Source organism: Malaclemys terrapin, unplaced genomic scaffold (genome assembly GCF_027887155.1).
Source record: "Malaclemys terrapin pileata isolate rMalTer1 unplaced genomic scaffold, rMalTer1.hap1 H_1, whole genome shotgun sequence".
Lineage (NCBI taxonomy): Eukaryota > Metazoa > Chordata > Testudines > Emydidae > Malaclemys > Malaclemys terrapin.
In genome coordinates, this window is record NW_026530195.1 from 134261 (window position 1) to 158348 (window position 24088).

General features: G+C 62.3%; 3 protein-coding genes and 2 long non-coding RNA genes across 5 annotated transcripts; 2 read left to right on the forward strand and 3 right to left on the reverse strand.

The window, feature by feature from the left end:
* Positions 1-2229: 2229 nt before the first annotated feature.
* Positions 2230-5373, reverse strand: LOC128829612 (clathrin heavy chain 2-like). Its single transcript, XM_054015091.1, has 8 exons — positions 5335-5373; positions 4877-5102; positions 4346-4495; positions 3812-3930; positions 3565-3732; positions 3034-3147; positions 2734-2907; positions 2230-2589 (listed from the first exon to the last, which is right to left on the reverse strand). Exons 1-8 carry the CDS (start codon positions 5371-5373, stop codon positions 2410-2412), a joined length of 1170 nt encoding a protein of 389 aa, XP_053871066.1. The 3' UTR covers positions 2230-2409.
* Positions 5374-8136: 2763 nt separating this feature from the next.
* Positions 8137-10797, reverse strand: LOC128829657 (calcium-binding protein 5-like). The gene is made up of 6 exons (XM_054015129.1): positions 10723-10797; positions 10205-10235; positions 9377-9520; positions 9065-9174; positions 8670-8817; positions 8137-8362 (listed from the first exon to the last, which is right to left on the reverse strand). Exons 1-6 carry the CDS (start codon positions 10783-10785, stop codon positions 8337-8339), a joined length of 522 nt encoding a protein of 173 aa, XP_053871104.1. The 5' UTR covers positions 10786-10797; the 3' UTR covers positions 8137-8336.
* Positions 10798-13762: 2965 nt separating this feature from the next.
* On the forward strand, positions 13763-14537 carry LOC128829656 (uncharacterized). Its single transcript, XR_008443372.1, has 2 exons — positions 13763-14065; positions 14277-14537. It is a non-coding gene; the product is annotated as an uncharacterized LOC128829656 (long non-coding RNA).
* A 1437-nt stretch (positions 14538-15974) lies between these two features.
* LOC128829643 (uncharacterized) lies at positions 15975-17030 on the forward strand. Its single transcript, XR_008443366.1, has 2 exons — positions 15975-16186; positions 16384-17030. It is a non-coding gene; the product is annotated as an uncharacterized LOC128829643 (long non-coding RNA).
* A 262-nt stretch (positions 17031-17292) lies between these two features.
* LOC128829642 (ADP-ribosylhydrolase ARH1-like) lies at positions 17293-23359 on the reverse strand. Its single transcript, XM_054015119.1, has 8 exons — positions 23232-23359; positions 22486-22709; positions 21226-21324; positions 20825-20930; positions 20531-20610; positions 20069-20252; positions 19608-19822; positions 17293-18662 (listed from the first exon to the last, which is right to left on the reverse strand). Exons 1-8 carry the CDS (start codon positions 23240-23242, stop codon positions 18499-18501), a joined length of 1083 nt encoding a protein of 360 aa, XP_053871094.1. The 5' UTR covers positions 23243-23359; the 3' UTR covers positions 17293-18498.
* Positions 23360-24088: the final 729 nt, after the last annotated feature.

Consider the following 24088-nt stretch of genomic DNA (forward strand, 5'->3'; position numbering starts at 1 on the left):
GCTGCCATGGGCACTGGTGAACGCAAGCGTAACGAGGCTTGCCGTGTGCGTCAGTTACAACGGGTTGTAAGGAGGTTGTGAGCTGGGGTGCTTTTGCAACAGAAGAAACACTGTTAACGTTGAGGGGATAGCTAATGGGTAACGTTAAGGGGTGGGTAAAATCTATTAATTGAGTGTCGGGACGGCCGACTTTACCCCCCTATCCCCAGCATCTAACCCCGGCTGTGTCACCCGTAGGAGCCGGCCCGGCCCCCAGCCCTGCCCTGCGTGAGCAGCCTCCAAGCCTCAGCCTGCCTGCTGGATCAGGCCCAAGCCTCGCTGGAAACCCTGGAGCGCCGCTTTGCCTCTGGCATCCAGGCCCTGCAGGACTTCGTCAGCCTCCAGGGGGCGCTCCCGGCCCAGCCACGCTGCGGCAGGCGTGGGGCTGGCCAAACAGGGGCCACCCGGGCATGCTGCAGCCTGGGGGCCCTGCAAGGGTCCGGCCAGCCAACCATGGCCCCAGCAGGTGAGTCATACCTCCCAGCCTCCCTCCACTAGAACAGAGCAGGTGGGTTCCCCCCCAGCCCCTTCACACTGGGCTCCACCGAGCTCTGTGGATGGGGGGGTAGTAGGCAGCCCCCCTTGCGGAGCCCCAGGCGTGCTGCTCTGGGTGCCAACTTTGGGATCCCCTGGGTGCCTGGCTGACAGCACCAAGGAGCAGCACAGGGCCTGCTCAGCAATGCTGCCCCCCCCCACTCCTGGGGTGTGACTGCCGCCAGGCTGTTATCCCTCCCCCTGCCAGGGCCTGGCCAGCACCCCCTGACCTGGGGCCCCTCCTCCCACCCTGGCCAGGGCAGTGTCCCACACTCACTCACTCCCTCCTCCCCAGGCAAGCATAGCAGGGCCAGCACAGGGCCTGGGGGTCGTCCCCTGCAGACCCTCATCGATTTCTCCACCTGGGTACGAATGCAGGAGGAGCAGCAGGTAACGGAGAGAGGAGACCCCTCCCCACCCTCCCCCGGGCTGTCCCCCTAGATCTGCCACCATCACCAACTCTTCCCCCCCCCCCCCCCCGGTCTGTCTGCAGGGCCTGGGACGCTCCGACCTGGCCCGTGAGCTGACCCTGGACAGCCCCTTTGGCACCCTGCAGTCGTGAGTGGCCGGGCAGCCCTGCAGTGGGGTGGGAAGCAGAGGCCAGCGCTCCCCTCAGCATTTTACCCAGCAGCCTCTGCTGCAGTCCCCCACCTTGGGGAGGGAGGGAGCAGGGCTGAGAACCACCCTCGAGCATGTGTTATGGGGAGCAGCACCCCCTTGGGCTGCACATGCTTGACCCTGGCTCATGTCCCCGTTACCACAGCAGGCCTGGGAGTGGGGGGAGCGGTGAGGCGAGGGGGGCTGGGGCTGGAGAGCAGGTGTAATGGGAGGAGGGAGGCTGGTGGCTTGACAGATCCGGCTATCGCTCCCTGCAGCAGCCATGGGGTGCACCATGTGGGGGGGCTGGGCCATCCCCACCTCCCTGCTAACCTGCCCCCACTCCCCAGGCTGGACCTGCTGCAGGAGATCATAGACGAGCTGAAGGGCACGGGAGACGCCGGGACCAGGTGGCCGGCGGGCAGGGAGCAGAGCAGGTAGGGACACTGCCCCCCTCACCCAGCACCCGGGGCCTTCCCCCATCCCTGCCACCCTCCACTAACCCCAGCTCCCCCCTCTAGGGCAGCACGACAGAAGAGGACAGCTCGGTCCCACGCAGCAGCCGAGAGTGGCACCGTGCCCCTGCACCAGGACAGCTAGGGTGTGGGAGGGAGGGGGGCTTGGGCCTCCCTTTAAGACCCCCACCCCAACCGCTGTGAACGGGCCGAGATCTGCTCCCCCCTTGATGACAAATAAATGGCCTGGCCAGAGCTGGGGGCTGTGCGCAGTGAGAGAGCAACACCCCCCACCCTCCCCGACATCTAACCAGAGCCCCCTGCTCCTGACTCCGAGCCAGAGACACATTCCCCCCCCGCCCCCCGGCATCTATCCAGAGCCCCCTGCTCCTGACTCCAAGCCAGAGACACATTCCCCCCCCCCACTCCCCCCAGCATCTAACCAGAGCCCCCTGCTCCCGGCTCCCAGGCAGACAACCCCCCCCCCCCCCAGGGCTTCCAGGCAGAGACCCACACAGCTGAATGCCAGATGCCAGCCCCAGTCCAGGGCTCCAGCTTCTTCCGTTTATTGTAAAACCGAGGACGCAGGACATTGCAGCTGGGGTGCCCCCCCCCCAGTCAGTGGCAGGAGAGCTGCAGAGAGGGTCTCCTACCCCCCCCCCCCCACTGATGGGAACCTCAGGCCGACTCCTCCCCTTCCCAGCCCCTGGGGCTGCAGGAGACTCAGGCCAGTCCCTGCTTTCACCTCTCAGCGCCAGACACCTCCCCCCCGGTACAAGTTACCCTAGTGACAGAGCCCCCCAGCCCTGTCTGCTCCCCAGCCCCCCGGCTTGGGGTCTGGGCTGGCCCCGGGGCGCGGTGCCTGCCCCACCAGCTGCAGCAGGCGCTGGGTGAGATAGAGGCTGGCAGGGCGGCGCGACAGCAGCTGCAGGAGGGGATCCGGGCCCAGCGAGACGGACAGCACCTGCAGAGGGGGCGGGGAAGGAGAGAGGGGCTGTCAGGGGTGCAGGGCTGGAGCTGCCCAGGGCTCTCCCCTCCCCACCCGTGCCCCTAGCCCAGCCTCCCAGCAGGGCATCCCTCCCCCTCGGCAGGCTGCCCCCCGGCTCACCTTGCCGCTGCGGCACACCCCCACCAGGCCGTGGCGGGGGGGGTCGGGCACCGTGGTGAAGACGATGTCCCAGGCCAGCTGGACGCGGTGCAGGGGCTGGGCGGTCTCCACGTCGGCCAGGAAGAGCAGGGCGTGCTTGGTGAGCACCAGGGCCAGGCCCAGCTGTGGGGCGAACTGTGGGGAGGGGAGGAGAGGGGCTGGGTCACGCACGCCCAGATAGCCCCACGCTGCTGGCAGGCACCCCCAGCAACCCCCCTCATCTCCCCCAGGGACCCACCACACACCCTGCTCCTGACTCACCTGCACGGCGCTGGGGAAGTCCCCGGGCCTGGCACCCTTGAAGGCTAGGCTGGCGCGGGCACTGAGCAGGGCAGCGTTGCCTGGCTGGTGCGGGCCCAGCTCCACCACGTGGAACTGAGAGAGAGGGGGCGGTGGTCAGACTGGTACAACCCTTCCCCAGCCCCCATCTGCCACCTGCCTGCCCCCCGCCCTGGCACTGCGCTCTGCCACCTCCACTCCTGCCCACTCCAAGCACTACCCACAACCCACCAGGAGTCGCCCCCCTCCACTCCTGCCCACCCCAAGCACTACCCACAACCCTCCGGGAGCCAGCCCCCACCTGCCCTGCCTTTCCCCTCCCGCCCACCCCAGGCACTACCCACAGCCCTCCGGGAGCCAGCCCCCACCTGCCCTGCCTTTCCCCTCCCGCCCACCCCAGGCACTACCCACAGCCCTCCGGGAGCCAGCCCCCACCTGCCCTGCCTTTCCCCTCCCGCCCACCGCAGGCACTATCCACAACCCTCCGGGAGCCAGCCCCCCCCAGTCACACACCTGCCCGTAGCGCTCTGCCCCGTGCCGGACGGCGGCCAGCAAGGCGGAGGAGGGGTGGGGGTTCCTGGAGAAGCTGTGCCGGGGCAGCGCCACTGCCTGGGCCTCAATGACCTGGGAGAGCCGCCCCCCCCTCCAGTGCAGCTGGGTCAGCCCCACCACCTGGCCCTTCTGGGGAGAGACACAGGGTCAGCTGGGCAGAGAGGCCGCTGGGATTCTGGGGGCAGCTGGCAGGGGGGGTGGTCCTTACCTGGTCCAGGCCCAGCGTGGACAGCGCCAGCCAGAGCCCACTGGCATCCTGCTGGTATCCCACCACCTCCGTGTGCCACAGCTGCTCATGGCGCCAGAACTGACGCCGCGGCTTTGGTCCTGCTGGCCGGGGGTACAGACTAGAGTTAGGAGCTTAGCGACCGCCCCTCACGGCACCCCCTGCCCCACGCTGACCGGCCACCTCCCACAGCACTCCCTGCCCGATCCCCCCACGTCAACCAGCCCCCCTCCCCACAGCACCCCCTGCCTGACTCCACCCCACACCAACCGGCCACCCCCCTCCCCCCCGACACCTCCTGCCTGCCCCCTGCCAACCAGCCCCCCTCCCCATGGCATCCCCTGCCCAACCCCCCCGCTGATCAGCCCTGCTCCCCACAGAACCCCCTGCCAGACCCCCCCCATGCCAACCAGTCCCGCTCCACAGGACCCCCAGGCTAGCCCCCCATTGACCAGCCCACCCTCCTCCCAGGGCGCCTGTCAGCTCCCCGACGGGGGTGGCCTGTGGCATGCTCACGGCTGAGGGCCCAGTGGAACACCTCCTCCTCCGTCACCAGCGCCAGCGTGTTGGGCTCCAGCCAGGCCCAGAACTCCAGGGGGTGGGCAAAGGTCCACTGCCAGCGTAGGCAGCGCTGCGCCACGTCGAACACCTGTGCCACACAGCCCGCTGCGGGCAGAGACAGCTCAGCGCCCCAGGCCCCGGCCCCACAGCGCCACGGCCCGCTGCGGGCAGAGACGAGTCAGCGCCCCAGGCCCCGGCCCCACAGCGCCACGGCCCGCTGCGGGCAGAGACAGGCCGGGGCTCCGGGGCCCAGCCCCACAGCGCCACGGCCCGCTGTGGGCAGAGACAGGCCAACTGAGCCATGGGGGAGGTGAGGTGAGGACCCCCATTGGGGTGCAGTGAGGCCATGGGGCTGAGGGTCAGGCTGGGGCCTCTATGGGGAATTGATGCTATTACCAGTCAGCCTAGAACACCCCCTACCCTGTTCCCTGGCCTGGGGGTCTGGCCCCTGCTGCCCCCCTCCTCGTACCCGTGAGACCCCCATACCTCGTAGGGCCAGCAGGGGCTGGCTGGGGTGGGCCAGCGCACCCTGGGCCTGGTGCAGGGGCCAACTGTGGGTGGCTGGGCCGTGGGGCTCACGCAGATCAAGCAGAGTGACTCGGGCCCCAGCAGGGTCCTCAGGGGGGCCATGCCGGACACAGAGCCGCCAGGGCGCGGAGAGGGTGACGCGAGGGTAGGTGATCTGCTCTGAGGGGATGCCGTGGTGCTGCAGCTGGGGGGAGAGAGGGGTTAGAGGGGCACCAGCACCTAGGTCATCCCCCCACAGTCCAGAGCCTGCCTGCCCCTAACACAGCTGTGCATCCCCAGGGGTCCCCCAGCCCAGGGTCCCTCCTTCTCCAGACACTCTTCCCTCAGGGATCACCACTCCCCCACCTTCCCCAACACAGGTCACCCCCAAAGCCCTCCACCCCCACCATGACACCCCAGAGCCCCCTTCCCTTTACCTGGGTCAGCACCTCCACCCGCACGGGGGACTCGCCCATGGCTATGGGGGCAGGTCAGCGAGCTTACCCCTGGGTGGCCCCAGGCACCCAGCTGTGCAAGACACACTGCACCCCAAAGCCCTGCCCCAGGGAAACCCCCTCCCCCTGCTTACTAGCTCCCTTCTGGGCCTCCACAGGGGTCTGATATATCCCCTCCCCTGGCACTGCCTGGCCACACCCTGCTGCAATCAGCGCTAATGAATGGGTGGAGCCCACCCTCTGACAACATCACAGAGAGCAGCTTGGGACCCAGGAGTCCTGGCTCTACCCCACCAGCCCACACTCCCCTCCCAGAGCCAGGAGAGAACCCAGGAGTCCTGGCTCTACCCCACCAGCCCGCACTCCCCTCCCAGACCCAGGAGAGAACCCAGGAGTCCTGGCTTCCAGCCACCCTGCTCTAAACCACTAAACCCCACATCCCTCTCAGATGTATGAGAGAACCCTGGAGTCCTGAGTCACAGACTATGACTCCCCTTCCCCCTGCACTGGGGTTCCTTCCCAGCCCTTCCCCCCACTTCTCCCCAGGACTCTCAGTGGGGCACACACGGTGTATGGGGGCCCCCACTCCCCTACGTGCCACCTGCTCTGGCAGGGTCCCAGCCTCCGCGGTCTGCGTCGGGGAACAGGCCCAGCGAGTGTGAGAGCTCCAGGGATCGGGGCCTGTATGTGAGCCAGCAGCCCGGCCGGGACCCTGGTGTGAACTGACCCCTCAGCCCATGGGCCTTAACTCCGCCGCAGGGCAGTGGGTCCCACTGCTCACAGCAGCGGGGGTGGAGCGAGACCGGGGCCCATCGGGCCAGGCGTGGCGCAGACCCATGGGGAGCGAGATCGGGGCCCATCGGGCCGGCCGTGGCGCAGACCCGCGGTGAGCGAGATCGGGGCCCATCGGGCCGGGCGTGGCGCAGACCCGTGGTGAGTGAGATCGGGGCCCGTCGGGCCGGGCGCGGCGCAGACCCACGGTGAGCGAGATCGGGGCCTGTCGGGCCGGGCGTGGCGCAGACCCGTGGTGAGCGAGATTGGGGGTCCCGTTGTGTAGGGCGCAGGGTCTCAGCCCCTCCCATGAGAGCAGGATGTGTCTGTACACAGCCGAGCGCTGGGGTGTAGAGCCAGGGAGCAGGAACTGAAGGGGGAGGGAGTGGTAGAGAGCTGGGGAGGGGCCCAGGGCTGGCAGGGGCTGCGGGTCGGGAGTGAGGGGCACCGCAGGGCTGGGCTGGCGGGGGGCTGCGGGTACGTCCATCTCCCTGCAGTGCCACAGACCCACGGACCCCACCACCACCCAATCTCAGCCCCTCAGCCCCAAGACACCCAGGTGCTGGAGCAATCCCAGGGCACCGGGGGGATTATCCGGCTCGGCTGCTCGTTTCATTTAACGATATTTCCGGATTAAAAACTCCCAGGATTGGAGCTGAAGCCGCAATTTAATCTCAGCCCCTAATGACAGACAGCTGTGCCTGGGGAGGACAGGGGGACGGGCTGCCAGGACCCCCATGCCGGTGCCCCTCACTCCCGACCCGCAACTCCTGCTAGCCCAGCCCTGGACTCCCCCCCAGCTCTGCCGGTGCCCCTCACTCCCGACCCGCAGCCCCTGCTAGCCCAGCCCTGGACTCCCCCCCAGCTCTGCCGGTGCCCCTCACTCCCGACCCGCAACTCCTGCTAGCCCAGCCCTGCCCCAGCCCCAGCCCTGCCGGTGCCCCTCACTCCCGACCCGCAACTCCTGCTAGCCCAGCCCTGGACTCCCCCCCAGCTCTGCTGGTGCCCCTCACTCCTGACCCACAGCCCCCTGCTAGCCCAGCCCTGCCCCAGCCCCAGCCCTGGCGGTGCCCCTCACTCCTGACCCACAGCCCCTGCTAGCCCAGCCCTGCCCCAGCCCCAGCCCTGCCGGTGCCCCTCACTCCTGACCCACAGCCCCTGCTAGCCCAGTCCTGGGCTCCCCCCAGCTCTGCCGGTGCCCCTCACTCCCGACCCGCAGCCCCTGCTAGCCCAGCCCTGGACTCCCCCCCAGCTCTGCCGGTGCCCCTCACTCCCGACCCGCAACTCCTGCTAGCCCAGCCCTGCCCCAGCCCCAGCCCTGCCGGTGCCCCTCACTCCCGACCCGCAACTCCTGCTAGCCCAGCCCTGGACTCCCCCCCAGCTCTGCTGGTGCCCCTCACTCCTGACCCACAGCCCCCTGCTAGCCCAGCCCTGCCCCAGCCCCAGCCCTGGCGGTGCCCCTCACTCCTGACCCACAGCCCCTGCTAGCCCAGCCCTGCCCCAGCCCCAGCCCTGCCGGTGCCCCTCACTCCTGACCCACAGCCCCTGCTAGCCCAGTCCTGGGCTCCCCCCAGCTCTGCCGGTGCCCCTCACTCCCGACCCGCAGCCCCTGCCAGCCCAGCCGTGCCCTGCCCTGCCCCCCCAGCCACCCATGCTAAGCCGGTTGTTCCCATCCATATGTTGTCCCCGCGGGCTGTGATTATCGTCTTTAAGCCTTTCGCCCTGCACTCGGCTCGGCCTCTCCCCAGCCCCTGCTGCCGCGTTGTAACCGTGATCCCCTGGCCAAGAAAGCCTCCCTCGGACGCCTGGGTTCAGCACATGGCTTTTATTGCACACAAGGGCTGCGTGTCTGCGGTGGAGGGGTCCGGGGAGGAGAGCTGGGGGGACGGTGGGATCCAGAGAGCCATGGGGCGGGGGGGGGGGACAGGAAAGGAAGGGCCGTGGGGAGTGGAGGGGGAGGTGAGTGAGTGCTGGGGGGGGTGGAGGTCTGGGGGGACATGGTGTGGGGGAAGGCTGTGGGAGGGGGCTGGGGGTGAGGAGGCTGGGGAAGAGGAGGCTGGGGAAGGCATTGGGGACTCTGGGGGTAGTTGGCAGGGAGGTGGGGGGCAGGATGCAGCGATTTGGGGGTAACTCATAGTGGTGTCTTGACAGCCAGTCGGGCTCGACCCCCCCCCCCCAAGGTCAGTCTCTGATCTCGGCAGGGCTCAGGCCCCTCAGCGTGACATCATCTTCACAAACTCTGCAGGGGAAAGACCCCCATTAGTACTGATCCCAGCCCCACGGAGCCGCCCCACCAGGGGATCCCAGCCCCCAGGAAGCCCTGCGCCACTCACACCAGTGTGCCTTACCCACAATCCCCTTTTAGAGCTGGCAGGCCATGGTCCACCAACACCGGTCCACAATCCCTTGCCAGGACCGTGGGGCGTGACCCATGTGAGCTCTGGCCGAGCGGCGCGTTACCCACAATCCCTTGCCAGGGCCGTGGGGCGTGACCCGTGTGGGCTCTGGCCGAGCAGCGCGTTTATCCCCCAGGGCGCCCCACGCACCCTCGAAGTCGACGGTCCCGTCCCCGTTGATGTCGGCCTCCTTGACCACGTCGCTGATCTCGCGGGGGGTGAGCCGCTCGCCCATGAGGCGCTGCATGGCCAGCTGCAGCTCGTCCAGCGTGATCTCCCCGTCCCCGTTGGTGTCAAACTGCGGGGGAACGGGGAGGGGGCAGCCGTCAGGACTCCTGGGTTCGCTCCCTGGCTCTGAGAGGGGAGGGGGCTGAGAGCCCAGACACTTGGGTTCTCTCCCAGCCCTGGAAGGGGGGTTAGAGCCAGGGGCTGGGAGCCTGGACTCCTGGGTTCTCTCCTGGCTCTGGGAGGGGAGGGGAGGGGAGGGGGGTTAGGACCGGGGGGTGGGGCTGGGAGCCCGGACGCCTGGGTTCTCTCTCCCTCACCTCCTTGAAGGCGTCCCTCATCTCCTGCAGCCCAATCATCCCGGCCGTCTCGGCCAGCAGCTTGGGTGTCATCAGCTCCACGAAGTCTTCGAAATCCACCTGGCCCCCCACTGCAATGGGAGGTGGGGGTCAGCCGGGGTCCCCTGCCAGGAGCCCCGCCCCCTCCCGGGGACCCCTCTGCTAGGAGCCCCGTCCCCTCCCGGGCACCCCTCTGCTAGGAGCCCCGCCCCTTCTGGGCACCCCTCTGCCAGGAGCCCCACCCCTTCCCGGGCACCGCCCTGCCAGGAGCCCCCCCCGGTCACCCCGGCTCACGGTTCATGTTGATCTGCTGCGAGAGCTCGATGAGCTCCATCTCGGTGGGCATGTAGCCCATGGTGCGCATCAGGTTGCCCAGGTCCTTGCAGCCGATCAGCCCGTCCTTGTCCTTGTCGAACTCCGCGAAGGCCTCGCGCAGCTCTGCCGGGAACCGCCGGGCTGAGCCCCCCCCGCCGGGCTGGGACCCCTGCAGTCGTGCTGGGCCCCCCCCCGCCGGGCTGAGCCCCCCCCCGCCGGGCTGAGCCCCCCCACCGGGCTGGGCCCCCTGCAGTCGTGCTGGGCCCCCCCGCCGGGCTGAGCCCCCCCCCACCGGGCTGGGCCCCCTGCAGTCGTGCTGAGCCCTGCTGGGCTGGGCCCCCCCCTGCGGGGCTGAGCCCCCCCACCAGGCTGGGCCCCCTGCAGTCGTGCTGAGCCCCCCCCCGCTGGACTGGGCCCCCCCCCGCTGGGCTGAGCCCCCCCACCGGGCTGGGCCCCCCCGCCGTCCAGGCTGAGCTCCCCCCCTGCTGGGCTGAGCCCCCCCCGCCTTGCTGATCCCCCCCACCGGGCTGGGCCCCCCCTGCCGTCCGGGCTGAGCTCCCCCCCGGGGGGAACCCAGGACTGCTGGGCCCCCTCCCCACCGCACCCAGGAGTGCTGGGACCTGCAGCACCTGTGTTCCCCCACAGCCCTCCTGGGGGTGGGGCTAGTACCGGGGGCTCCTGCACCAACCTACTAGACCCCGCTCTCCTTTGGGCTGCAACGAGAACCCAGGCGTCCGGGCTCCCAGCCCCACCACTCCTTCCCTGCTTTAACCACTAAATCCCACTCCCCTCCTGTGGGCTTCTTACCTTCAATTTCATCGGCTCCCAGCTCCCGGTGCTGCAATAAAGAGACACACTCAGGGACCCAGTGCGGTCCTGCTGGGGAGAGAACCCAGGTGTCCGGACTTCCAGCCCCGCCCCGGCTCTAACCCACCAGGCCCCCTCCCCTCCCAGAGCCGTGAGAGAACCCAGGAGTCCTGGCTCCCAGCCCCCCTGCTCTAACCCACCAGCCCCCTCCCCTCCCCTCCCAGAGCCGGGGAGAACCCAGGAGTCCTGGCTCCCAGCCCCCCCTGCTCTAACCCACCAGCCCCCTCCCCTCCCCTCCCAGAGCCGGGAGAGAACCCAGGAGTCCTGGCTCCCAGCCCCCCCTGCTCTAACCCACCAGCCCCCACTCCCCTCCCAGAGCCGGGGAGAACCCAGGCGTCTGGGCTCCCAGCCCCCCCTGCTCTAACCCACCAGCCCCCACTCCTCTCCCAGAGCCGGGAGAGAACCCAGGCGTCCGAGCTCCCAGCCCCCCACTTCCCTTGCAGAACCAGGCATCTCACCCCATGCTTCTCAGCGATGCCCTTGCGCAGGAAGATGCAGGCGGGCCCCAGGGCGTTCTGCATGGTGCCGGCTGCTGCCCCGGAGCCAGAGCTGTGGCTGGAGGAGGAGGCGGCCGTGCCAGGCTGGGTGGGGGGGGTTATAGTCACTCCCACGTCAGGGGATTATCCTCACCCCCATGGCCTGTCGCCATCCTGACCAGGGCAGCTGCTGGATAAACCCGCCTGGCCAACATCTGCTGGCTGGCACAGGAGCTGGGAGCCCAGACGCCTGGGTTCACTCCCGGCTCTGGGAAGGGAGGGGGAGCTGGGGGGTTAGAGCAGGGGGGCTGGGACCCTGGACTCCTGGGTTCTCTCCCTGGCTCTGGGAGAGGACTGGGGGCTGGTGGTTATAGCAGGGGGGCTGGGAGCCAGGATGCCTGGGTTCAGATGCAGAGGGCTCAGTGCCATATCTCTGATTAGAGTCCTGAGTTCACATCCCCTTTGTGACCCCCACGGGGCGCTCCCTGCAGCTCAGCCCCCCTGCAGAGCTGGGGCAGGGGGTCTCATGGGGTGTCCCCTCCAAAGCTTTTAAGGTGGAAATTTTGGGACGCAGGAACCTTGGTTCCCAGAACCCGGTTGTGGGGAGAGGGCTAACACCCATCTCTGGGGGCACTGAGCATATGGGGCTGGGGGTATTGTGGGATGGCAAGCTTTGCAGGGGGGAATTGTGGGGTGTAGGACCCCGTTCTGGGGTTCAATCCCATCGTGGGGCATGGGGTGGGGCTGGGGTCTCTTATGGGATATCACCAGTGTCCGTTACAGGAGATTCCCCCCATGGAGCAGGGGCTAAGCCCTTCCTCTAGGGCAGGGGCCCCTCTCTGCTGGGTGATATGGGATGGCCCCTCTCTGTTATGGTGGGAGTTGCAAGAGACCCCAGAAAACCCAGCTCAGCTCCCCCTCCACTGGGGGCTTCAGTCAGAGGGTGGGGGCAGAATCCCCCTCTGCTTGCCCAGAGCCCCCTGAGATATGGGGCCTCCCTTACCCCCCCCACTATTCTACCCGGTGAGACCCTGCTTTGGCAATTCCACCTTAAGAAAACTCCTCCCCGCAAGGCTCCCACAGCCTGATCCCCCCGGCCCCCCATACAGCGAAGTGCTGCTAGTGTGAATGCAGCTCACCCAGCGCAGCCTTTAATGCTGTAAGTTAGTCCAGCTTCCCCCCCGTTCTCCCTCCACAGAGCTGAGCTGGCTGCAGGGTGCAGTGGAGATGGGGCCTTTTGGGGGCAGTTTGTCAGTGTGGAGAGTCAGTGGGGTAGCCAGCCTAGAGCCAGGGGGTGAGTGAAGCCCTTTGCCGCGGGGAGCAGCCTGCTTTGTCTCTCCCTGCCGCAGGGAGCAGCCTGCTTCTTCTCTCCTTGATTTGGGTTCTTGTGTGGTATCGTTCTGGATTCTCACTGAGCCTCTCAGCAGGCGTCTTGCTCTGGTTATCACACAGGGTGGGGGGGGCGTGAATGGGACAGACTTAGCCCCGTGGCCCCAGTTTGTCCTTTGGGGCGGTGCCCAGGCTGTCTCTGCACATCACCCTGGTGGGAGGGCCCCAAGGGAGAGCCCACTCCTCAGCCAATGGGTTTCCTGCCCATCTGCATGGCAGGTGGCTTCCCCCAGGCTGCATGTGGACAATGGGGCAGGAGGACAAGACCAGGAACTCAGATGTCCTGTCCAGCTGACTGCCCAACCGGGGGGCTCAGAGCAGGGGGGCAATTGAGGTTGGGGATTTTGGGGGAGTGTGACGTTATGAGTGTGATATAATATCTCATTGGAAGGTGACAGGGCCAGAGAGTTAATTACCTCCCAGACTGACCTGACCCAGGGCCCAACTGTAGCGACTGGTTCGGAAGATCTGTTCATGAGCAGAGCTGGGAAATGCAGCCGGGGTTGTTAGAGGTAGACGGGAGCTGGGTGCTCAGGGCTTGTGGGGTCAGCAAACAAGTCTGGTCTATTGCTAGAGCTTTGATTCAAAGGTCAAAACAGGAATATTAACATTTATGTTGATACTTGAGGGAAATAGTATTATTGTCTCTATGTCTCTTTGAAGGTTGTGGTAACCTGTGTCTGAACTGTTTAATGGATAAATGACCCTGTGCTAATTGCCAGGATGTTTGAGAGAAGGAGAATTAAGCCTATTGTTTTCGCAGGCCGAAAGGCTGCTGGAAATATATAAGACCCTGGGACACGATCCTGCTTCATCTCAGATCTGCTTTGGATTTCAAGAGGGGGAAACCTTAAGCCACAAGGATTGAGATCCCCAGTCACTGACTGGAGTCACCCTGAATATGGACATTGGACTATAGCCTCGGGACTATTTCTAAAAGGACTTTTGGCAACTACAAGCTCATCTCTGCTGTGTCTGAACCTCAAGAATTGAATTCAAGTCTGTCTGTATATTGATCTTTTAACCAACACTCTCTCCCTTTTCTTTTGTAATAAATTTTAGCTTAGTTAATAAGAATTGGCTATTAGTGTGTATTTTGGGTAAGATCTAAGTTATAATTGAACCCGGATGTGTGGCTGATCCTTTGGGGTTGGAAGAACCTTGTCTTTTATATGAAGAGATCAGATTGTCAGGAATCCTCATCATATCTGACGTGTGTGTCTGGACGGAGGCCGGACGCTGGGCACTTTAAGGGATCTGCGTTGGTTGGACTCTGAATAACCAGTGAGGTAATACAGAGGCTGGTTGGTAAATCTAAGTATTGGAAGATCCACCAGCGTTTGGGGTTTGGTGTAGATAAATCTCTGATAATTTTCATATGACTTTACATTGTGCCTCTTCATATAACCTTGTGGTGGGTCTACCCACGTGTGACCTCTGTTTTCATAGTCTCTAAGGTGCCACAAGTACTCCTGTTCTTCTTTTTTCTGTTTTCATGGGACTTTGTATCAAAGCCTCATTTAGAAACTTTGCATTGCCCTTGGTATAATATTATAGCCCCTAAGGATAGAATAAGATAGAAGAAAAATTTCTTTTTGCTAGCAGTAGAACAAGAGCTTTCCCCCCCCCCCCCTCAATCAATTGCCCTGTTGAATGAATGAGGTGTGGATGAGCAAGGCATGGAAGGCAGCACCTCCAGACAGCCTCAACTGTTGGAGAGGGGCTGGGAGCCAGACCCAAGGACAATAAAACGTGTCAAGTGGGCTCATTAAAGAGAAGCAGACATACCGATGGCCTCGGGGGTTAGAAGCAAGCACCTTCTTTTGGAAACACCCTCTTTGCAGCATTGGGACAACACTCAAAAGAAAGCAGCACAAAGGACCAATGGACACAGACACAGAGTTTGAATCTGGTATAGATTTGCATAAGAGGAAAGGTTTCAGAGTAGCAGCCGTGTTAGTCTGTATCCGCAAAAAGAAGAACAGGAGTACTTGTGGCACCTTAGAGACTAACAAATTTAGAGCATAAGCTTTCGTGGACTACAGCCCACTTCTTCGGATGCATATAGAAAGCTTATGCTCTAATAAATTTGTTAGTCTCTAAGGTGCCACAAGTACTCCTGTTCTTCTTTTTTCATAAGAGGAAAGCTGCTATAAAAGTGAGGTGTCTTGCAGAGGACCCCGGGTCTCGTCTTATCAACATGGGAGCATCGATCCGGATCGGCAGAAGCCCGGCTCCACCCCCTCCCCCATCTAACTCACCTGGCCAGTGAAGTTAAGGGGAGCAACTAATTGGTAACAACAAGACGGAGTGTGTTTGTGTGTGTGTGTGAGTGTAAGTGTAATATATGCATATGATACAGTGTTAATGAATACATGTATTACTAATAAATGTGGCGTTTTGTCTTATTCCCCCTGAAAAGATCCTGTGCAGTACTTTAAGTACAACATTTTGGTGGAGAATGCGAAAGGGGGAGCAAGCATAGAATCCACAGTTATAAAACTGGTGTGCACACCGCCAGCTTTAGCAAGCCTGGCACTATAGGAAAAAGAGCGTAAACTTTCAGTTAATTAACCAAACTCTGAAGGATATAGGAGTTTAGGTTTAAATTGTGTTATAGAGGTACATACACCCTCAGCCGTAGCAAGACTGAGCTAAAGAGGAGAACTTAGTGTTTCTCACTCTGATCCGGGGAAGGATTTGTATAATTGGTGTATGAACCCTCGGTGGTAGCAGACCGAGTAATACAGAGGGAGGCTTAGCGTCTCTCCCTCTGGGCCAGAGTGGGTTAAAAACATAAGATACAGATCTTGTATCTGTAGGATACAAACTCTGAAGGATATAGGAATTTGGGCAGTGTAGTGTGGTTTATGTTTGTTTGTTTTTTTATTTTGTTTTGTTTTTTGTAAGTAATATTGTGGTAATTTCACAATTTTGCAGAAAATGTTTAAGGAATGGGACCAGGAAGGGTGGGGGCTAGTTGGAAAGCCCACCCTCCTTGCTAAATTGGTAGTGGAACAAGGCTTGTGCCCATGGAAAGGAACTGTTTATTGGAAAAAGCAGGATCGGGCCCAGGCAAGCAACAGATAGAGAAACTGGAAAACAGGTTGGGTACAGAGAGTTAAAACAGCACTCTCAAATCTTACAGCAGCAGTAACATCAGAAGAAGAAACATTTAAGACCCCAGAAGGGGGCAGACCTTTGGAACCCCTCTGGAGATTGGGACGGGGGATATTTGAAATATTTGGGTAAATTCCTCCTCCCTGGGCCAAAATGCCATTGAAACAGTTAACAACAGTGCCTGCTTCTGCCTCAGATCTCCAGGCCATGGCAAAATGGCTGGAGATTTTAAAACAGATTTTTTTTCTAGATGGAGTGTTAACGCCCTTTTACTGAGAGAAAGGGAGGATTTACACTCACAAGAAATGCACCACTTAATTAGCATTTGTGCAGCCCCAAGTACCAAACACACTGTGGCAGAGACCAAGCAGGTTCTGCCATGGTGGGAGCACTGTGCTAATTTGTTTCCAAGCTTCTATCTTTCAGGCTCTGAACCAGAACATCAGGAGAGCTGGCACCAGCTGAAGAGTTATAAAATACCATGGTTCTAGTGTCATGACAAAGTCTGTGTTCAGTGTTCTGTGTTGCATGTTCTGTGTCTGTCTCTGGTGGTGTCCTGTGCTAGCATTGGGTCCAGAGAGAGAGGGGATACTACACTAGACAGGGCAAATGTCTTTTCCTCTCTCTACTTCCCCCATGTCCATCCAACTTATCAATCACCACTTGTGTCCAAAAAACTTTGGTCCCCAGTGCATCAGGTTTATTTTTTGTCAGGTTCTCTAATAGTCATTTTGTTGTTAATTTTTGTTATTAATACATTTGTATTGTTAGTTACATTTGCTTGTATTATTATTAATTCCACACTTTCCTCTATGCACTCTGGTTCTATTTCCCCAAGCCCTGAAGGGTAGTTCTTGGGCCCCCATAACCTGTAAAACCTTGGCCCATAATTGTATGGCCCCATCTTTCAGGTCCCCAGAAACCTCTGAGAACAACTGTTAAAAATAGGTTTCAGGGTAGCAGCCGTGTTAGTCTGTATCCTCAAAAAGAACAGGAGTACTTGTGGCACCTTAGAGACTAACAAATTTATTAGAGCATAAGCTTTCGTGGACTACAGCCCACTTCTTCGGATGCATACAGAGTGGAATAAATATTGAGGAGATATATATACACACATACAGAGAGCATGAACAGGTTAAAAATAGGGAATTCTACAACATTTTAGCAACTGAATGTTAGTTTAAGTCCAAATCAGCTTAACCTTGCATAACAACTGTGATACTCCTACAAAATCTTATTTGTTGTGTGTGCTTAAGGAGGTCCTGACCTCAGTGACTTTTTTTGTTTGATGGCTATTGCAGCATCAAACTTGGGCCTCATTTTGTTTGTCAATGTACCCAATTATTGTAATGGTAATGGTCTTGTTGTATTTCCAATTATTATAATTATAATTGTTTGCATTTGTGTTTATGTTATATCTGGTGTTTAGTCAATTGTAATGGTTTTAGTTATATTCACCTGGTTATAATTGTTTGGTTTGTTTGCAACAAATACAAAAGATTTATATGGTGACCACTCAAGAATTGTTCTTGAGAGGTCAAAAGGGGGACAATGTAGATCAATCTCTGATAATTTTCATATAACTTTACATTGTGCCTCTTCATATAACCTTGTGGTGGGTCTACCCACGTGTAACCTCTGTTTTCATGGGACTTTGTATCAAAGCCTCATTTAGAAACTTTGCATTGCCCTTGGTATAATATTATAGCCCCTAAGGATAGAATAAGAGAGAAGAAAAATTTCTTTTTGCTAGCAGTAGAACAAGAGCTCCCCCCCCCCCCCAATCAATTGCCCTGTTGAATGAATGAGGTGTGGATGAGCAAGGCATGGAAGGCAGCACCTCCAGACAGCCTCAACTGTTGGAGAGGGGCTGGGAGCCAGACCAAGGACAATAAAACGTGTCAAGTGGGCTCATTAAAGACAAGCAGACATACCGACGGCCTCGGGGGTTAGAAGCAAGCACCTTCTTTTGGAAACACCCTCTTTGCAGCATTGGGACAACACTCAAAAGAAAGCAGCACAAAGGACCAATGGACACAGACACAGAGTTTGAATCTGGTCTAGATTTGCATGAGAGGGAAGCTGCTATAAAAGTGAGGTGTCTTGCAGAGGACCCCGGGTCTCGTCTTGTCAACATGGGAGCATCGATCTGGATCGGCAGAAGCCCGGCTCCACCCCCTCCCCCATCTAACTCACCTGGCCAGTGAAGTTAAGGGGAGCAACTAATTGGTAACAACAAGACGGAGTGTGTTTGTGTGTGTGTGTGAGTGTGAGTGTAATATATTATATGCATGTAATACAGTGTTAATGAATACATGTATTACTAATAAATGTGGCGTTTTGCCTTATTCCCCCTGAAGAGATCCTGTGCAGTACTTTAAGTACAACATTGGTGCCCCGTTCTGTTTGCAGTGCACCCGGATTGAGTGACCTCGGCTGGCTGGCGGAGGCCAATGACCAGAGCTGGGAGCAGCTGGGGGAAGAGCGGGTGGGCGCTGACAGGAGCTGGTTTAATGGCTGATGGGGCCCAGCCGGGTGGGGCTGAGCAGAAAGTTGGGGGCTGCAGGCCCCTCTGGGGAGCCAGTAACAGGTTTGGGGGCACAGCCCTTAGAGCAGAGGGGGGCCTGGGTTCCCGGGGGGCTGATCTCTCCCCCCCCCCAGCTGGGGCACAAGGCCTGCGGGAAGGTGGCCCTGGGGGATTGCAGAGCAGGGCTAGGAGAGGACAGCACAGCAGGCAGCCGGCGTTGGGGGCTGTGGGGGACCCTTCCCTGGCAGTCAGTGCTGGGATCAGTGGGGTGCTGGGGGTGCTGCGCTGCAGGGAGCAGGACGCCTGGGTTCTGGCCACTCCTCCCCTGCACCCTGGCCTCGCCCATCCCCCAGGGGATGCCTGCTCCTTGGCACGGGCCCCGGGCCCCCCTGAAATGACCCCCGCTGGCATGGGACAGCAGGAGACGGGTTTATTGAGCAGGATGGTGCCAGGAGCAGCGACACTGACCCGGGAGACCTGGTGTCCTGGGTGCAGCAGTAGGAGGTGCTAGCGAGTGGGGTCCCCCCGCTCATGGGGTGCCAGGAGCGTGCACTGGGGGGGATGGGAATTTGGTGCCCCTCCCCCATGTATCTGGGGAATGGGGGACCCCCCAAATCCAGCCCTGGCCTGCGGTGGGGTTGGCTGTTGAGTGCAGGGTGGGAGGCCAGGGTGGTGGGGATAAGAAGGAACCCAGGTGTCCGGGCAGAGCGGGGTCCCCCCGCTCACGGGGCGCTCTCCCCCCAGGCCAGGGCATGGATCCGGTCGGCGGCTGCCTCCATGCGGTGCCGGTACTCCAAGTGTCGGTGATTCCCCTCGGGGACCCCGGCCAGCCCGTGCGCCAGCCCCCAGCAGCACCCCGCAATGACGCCCGTCGAGTCGCTGTCTCCTGCGGGGAGATCGGCACAGGTGAGACGCGGCCCCTCTGGGGTGGGGCACCCGGGGACCCCTCTGGGGCGGGGGCTGGGCACATGGGGATCCTGCAATGGGGTGTTTGCCCCACACGAGCCCTGAGTAGGTCAGTGTGGGTCAGACCAGGCCAATTAACCTGCCCCACTGCAGCTGTGGAGGTTGGGGGGCTGAGCAGGGCCTGTGGAAGCTGGAGCCCAGCAGGGGTGCAGTCCTGGAGGGGGCAGGGAGGTTGGCCAGGCAGGAGGATGAGTTTGGGGGTCGCCCTGGGCCCTGCCCCAGCTGGGAGAGTCTGGCCGGGATCAACCGGGGTGAGGTAGTCTCTGGGGTCATGAGCTGTGTGTACTGGCACCGGGATGCGGCTGGCTCTGGGGTGAGACACTGGGGACTGTGTATACTGGCATCGGGACCAGAATGCGGCTGGCTCTGGGGCAGGGTGCCGGTGGCTGTGTATATGGGGGCCGAGATGCAGCTGGCTCTGGGGTGAGACACCGGGCACTGTGTATACCAGCATCAGGGCAAGGATGCATCTGGCTCTGGGGCAGGGAGCTGGGGGCTGTGTATATTGGAGTTCGGATGCGGCTGGCTCTGGGGCAGGGCTCTAGGAGCTGTGTATACCAGCATCGGGGCCAGGATGCGGCGGGCGGAGGGGGCTGGTTATACAGGGCTCAGAGTTGGGAGGCGGCTGGCCCTGGGGTGCGGCTGGCTCTGGGGAGCAGCGGGACTGGGGGTGCGGCTGGCCCTGGAGCGTGGTGGGGCCAGGGATGCGGCTGGCTCTGGGATGCAGCATAAGGGGTGCGGCTGGCCCTAGGGCACGGTGGGGCTGGGGATGCGGCTGGCTCTGGGGTGCAGCATAAGGGGTGCGGCTGGCCCTAGGGCACGGTGGGGCCGGGGATGCGGCTGGCTCTGGGGCGGCCAGACTCACCCCCGTGGAACATGGCCCGGCTGCAGAGCTCGTCCCAGCGGTCACCAGCGCCCAGCAGCGCGTCGTAGGCGATCATGGGGGCGTCGTGCCCGCTGCGCCCCGCCCAGCCCTCCAGGCTGAAGGTCTGGTAGACCCCGTCCCGCTCCGCCGGGCCGTAGGGGGAGGGGAACCGGGGGGGGCCATGTCCTTCGGCCAGGCCCCGCTCAGCCAGATACCTGCGGGCAGGGATGAGACCAGACCGCTGACTGCTCCCGGCCTCACCCCCCTTTCCCCGCCCTGTGTCTGGCACCCCAGCTCTGCCCCCCCAGGGGTTGTGCGCCCCCTTTCCAATCCTCTGCCCTGCACCTGACACCCCGGCTCTGCCCCCCAGGGTTTGTGCGCCCCCTTTCCCATCTCCTGCCCTGCGCCTGGCACCCCCAGCCTCGCCCAGGGCTCTGTCCCCCCATTACCCCCGCACTCACCAGGTCCATTTCTGGGGGAAGTACCCCCAGGCATCCAGGTTGGGCTGGGTGTCGATGCCCGTGTCCCGCACGTAGGTTTGGGCCAGGGGCAGCGTCTGCAGCAGGCCGGCCCCCCACTGCGCCAGGGAGAGTCCCCGCACCGCATAGGCCGTGAACAGGGCCGAGGCCAGCGCCCCCAGGTACCCTGCAGCGGGGAAGCGTCCATCAGGGGCCCCGCACAGAGACGCCGGTACCCTTCCCCCCCGGCCTGGGGGCAGAGCCACCGCTCAGACCGGGCCTCCCCAGTTCCCTGCAACGGGCACAGCGTTGGGGGCTGGGACCTCCCACAGCCCTCCCAGAAACCCCCAATGGGAGATTGGGAGGATGGCCCCCCACACGGCCCCCCAGTCCCCTGCAAGGGGGAGGGGGATGCCGGGGTGGGAGTGTGGGACCGTTTTCCCCTCCAGCCCCTGTGCCCCCTACCTGTGGGGTGATGGTGCGTCATGCGCCCGCTCTCCACGCTGATCCGGATCAGGGTCGGCAGCTCTGTGGGACGCGGGTACCTGGGGGAGGCAGGGGCAGTGCAGGATCATGCCCCCCAGCCAGGTGTCCCCTGACACCAGAACCCCCCAGCGCCCCCTGGGATGCACCCGCCAGACCCCCAAGACCCAGAGCCCCCATCTTCCTGGATGCTCTGTCCCCAGTCTCCTCCTGAGACCCCCCACCTCCACCCCCTTCCCCGGGGTGCCCCATGGCCCCTGGGGCCCCGCCCCCCACCTGAGCCCGATGGCCATGGAGCGCATGGCGGCCCCGCAGCCGGTGGCACTGGGGTTGAAGGGGATCCGGTACCCGGCCGGCTCGCCCGGGCGCAGCTGGGACGTCCCTGGGGGGAGAGAGAGTGGGGGTCACACGGGCGCCCTGCAGGGTCCCCAAAATTGCACCCCCCTCCTGTCCCCAGCCCCCCACACCCAGCCCAGGTATGCATAGCCGACAACCCTCCCACGCGCCCCCCCACATGTCTCAGGCGTGGGGGCTGCTAGGCTCCAGGGGGCGCGTGGGGCAGCTGGGAGGGACAGTGGAGGGGGCCCCAGGAGGCAGCTGTGGGCTAGGTGTTGGTGGGCATGGGGGGGCCCCAGTGCCCAGGGGGTGCCAGGCATGAGGGGGTGTCCCTACCATACCCAGGATGCTGGTGGGGCCGGGTTTCCTGCCCTCCATGTCGCCCATCGCTGCCACGTAGCCTCGCGCCAGCTCCTGCAGCAACGCCTCCCCCTCCAGTCCTGGGGGGCAGAGAGAGGGGTCAGTCTGGGGCCCCCCAGCCAGTCCCCTTCCTCCCCCAACACCCCAACTTCTCTGGGTCCAGCTAACCGGCCCAACCTGATCCCTGATTTCCCCTCCGTGTCTGTGCCCCCCATTCCCTTCCCCCATATCTGTGCCCCTGTGACATTGAGTGTGATATAATATCTCATTGGAAGGTGACAGGGCCAGAGAGTTAATTACCTCCCAGACTGACCTGACCCAGGGCCCAGCTGTAGCGACTGGGTAGGATACTTGAGTGAAATAGTATTATTGTCTCTATGTCTCTTTGAAGGTTGTGGTAACCTAGATCTGAACTGTTTAATGGATAAATGACCCTGTGCTAATTGCCAGGATGTTTGGAAGGAGAATTAAGCCTATTGTTTTCTCAGGCCGAAAGGCTGCTGGAAATGTATAAGAACCCTGGGACACGATCCTGCTTCATCTCAGATCTGCTTTGGGTTTCAAGAGGGGGAAACCTTAAGCCCTAAGGATTGAGATCCCCAGTCGCTGACTGGAGCCACCCTGAATATGGACATTGGACTATAACCTCTGGACTATTTCTAAAAGGACTTTTGGCAACGACAAGCTCATCTCTGCTGTGTCTGACCCTCAAGAATTGAATTCCAGTCTGTCTGTATATTGATCTGTTAACCAACACTCTCTCCCTTTTCTTTTTTAATACATTTTAGCTTAGTTAATAAGAATTGGCTATAGCGTGGATTTGGGGTAAGATCTGAGTTATAATTGGACCTGGGTGTGTGGCTGATCCTTTGGGGTTGGAAGAACCTTTTCTTTTATATGAAGAGATCAGATTGTCAGGAATCATCATCATATCTGACGTGTGTCTGGACGGAGGCCGGACGCTGGGCACTTTAAGGGAACTGCGTTGGTTGGACTCTGAGTAACCAGTGAGGTAATACAGAGGCTGGTTGGTAAATCTAAGTATTGGAAGATCCACCAGCATTTGGGGTTTGGTGCCCCGTTCTGTTTGCAGTTCACCCTGATTGAGTGACCTCAGCTGGCTCCCACGGGCAGCACCGTCACAGCCCCCTTTTCTCTGCCCCCCTGGATCTGTGCCCCTCATGCCCACCCCCCCGGATCTGTGCCCCCTTTTCCTCTCCCCAGATCTGTGCCCCTCTCACCGGTGGCCAGGGCCTCCGCGGTCGCCAGGTGCAGGACGGTGTCATCGCTGACGGGCCAGTCGGGGGGCGCGGCCTGGATGCCCCCCAATCCCCCCAGCTGGGCCAGCTCGGCGTGGATCTGGGGGCCCGAGGGGCAGTACTCCCAGCGCTGGTTCCGGTAGCCCAGCACGTCGCCCGCCCCGCTCAGCACCATGGCCGCCCGGTACGCCGCCCGAGGGGGGACCCTGGGGGGAGACGGGGTCAGGGATCTGGTCCCCCAAATACCAGACCCCCTCCCCCCACCGCTCAGGGCCCTGCTGCCTGGGTAACAGTGTGTGTGGGGTCAGGGGTCCAGTCCCCCCAAGTACCAACCCCCCCACTGCTCCCCCTCCCCCCTGCCACTCTGTGCCCTGCTGCCTGGGTAACAGTTTGTGTGGGGTCAGGGGTCCAGCCCCCCCAAGTACCAACCCCCCCACTGCTCCCCCTCCCCCCTGCCACTCTGTGCCCTGCTGCCTGGGTAACAGTGTGTGTGGGGTCAGGGGTCCAGCCCCCCCCAAGTACCAACCCCCCCACTGCTCCCCCTCCCCCCCTGCCACTCTGTGCCCTGCTGCCTGGGTAAAGGTGTGTGTGTGTGTGGGGGGGGGGGGTCAGGGGTCCGGCCCCCAAGTACCAACCACCCCCCTATTCCTGCCCCCCAACTCTCCCCCCCCCTTCAGCTCCATGGCCGGGGCTGGGGACAGCCTGGGGTGGGGGAGGGGGGCACTTACGTCCCCTCCATGGAGCCTGCAGCTGGCCGGGGGCGTCAGGCCCACCTGTGTCCGTCTGTCCCTGCTGGGCCCTGCCCGTCCCCCTGTCTGTCCTTGTGTCCGGCCCTCCCTGCGTCCGTCTGTCTGTCCCTGTGTATGCCCCCCCCCCTCCGCTGGCTCAGCGATTCCTGTCTCTAAACGCAGCCTTGGCCCGGGGCCAGCTGCAGCCAGGCGCCCTTAAAGGGGCCAGAGAAACCAGAGCCCGCGAGAAGGGGGCTGGATGGGGGGCAGGGGCCTGGCTGCATATGGGGGAAGGGGGGTTGGCTAGATGGAGGGGGGGATTGGGGGGGCTGGGTAGACAGGGGTGCTGGGGTGGGGAGCTGGGTGCCTGGGGGGGTGGGGAGCTGGGTAGATGGTGCTGTGTGGCTGGGGGGCTGGGGGGCTAGATGGTGCTGTGGGGGCGGGCTGGCTGGCTGGCTGGGGGCAGGCAGGAGCTGGGTAGATGGGGATTTGGGAGCAGGCTACATGGAGCTGTGTGGTGGGGGCTGGGTAGATGGGGGTGTGGAGGCAAGCGGGGGGCTGGGTAGACAGGCGTGGGGGCAGGCGGGGGGCTGCATAGACGGGGTGTGTGGGGGTGGTTACATGGAGCTGTGTGGGGTGGGGAGCTGGGTGCCTGTGGGGGTGGGGAGCTGGGTAGATGGTGCTGTGTGGGTGGGGGGCTGGGGGGCTAGATGGGGATGTGGGGGCGGGGGGCTGGCTGGCTGGCTGGGGGCAGGAGGAGCTGGGTAGATGGGGGTGTGGGAGCAGGCTACATGGAGCTGTGTGGTGGGGGCTGGGTAGACGGGGATGTTGGGGCAGGCGGGGGGCTGGGTAGACGG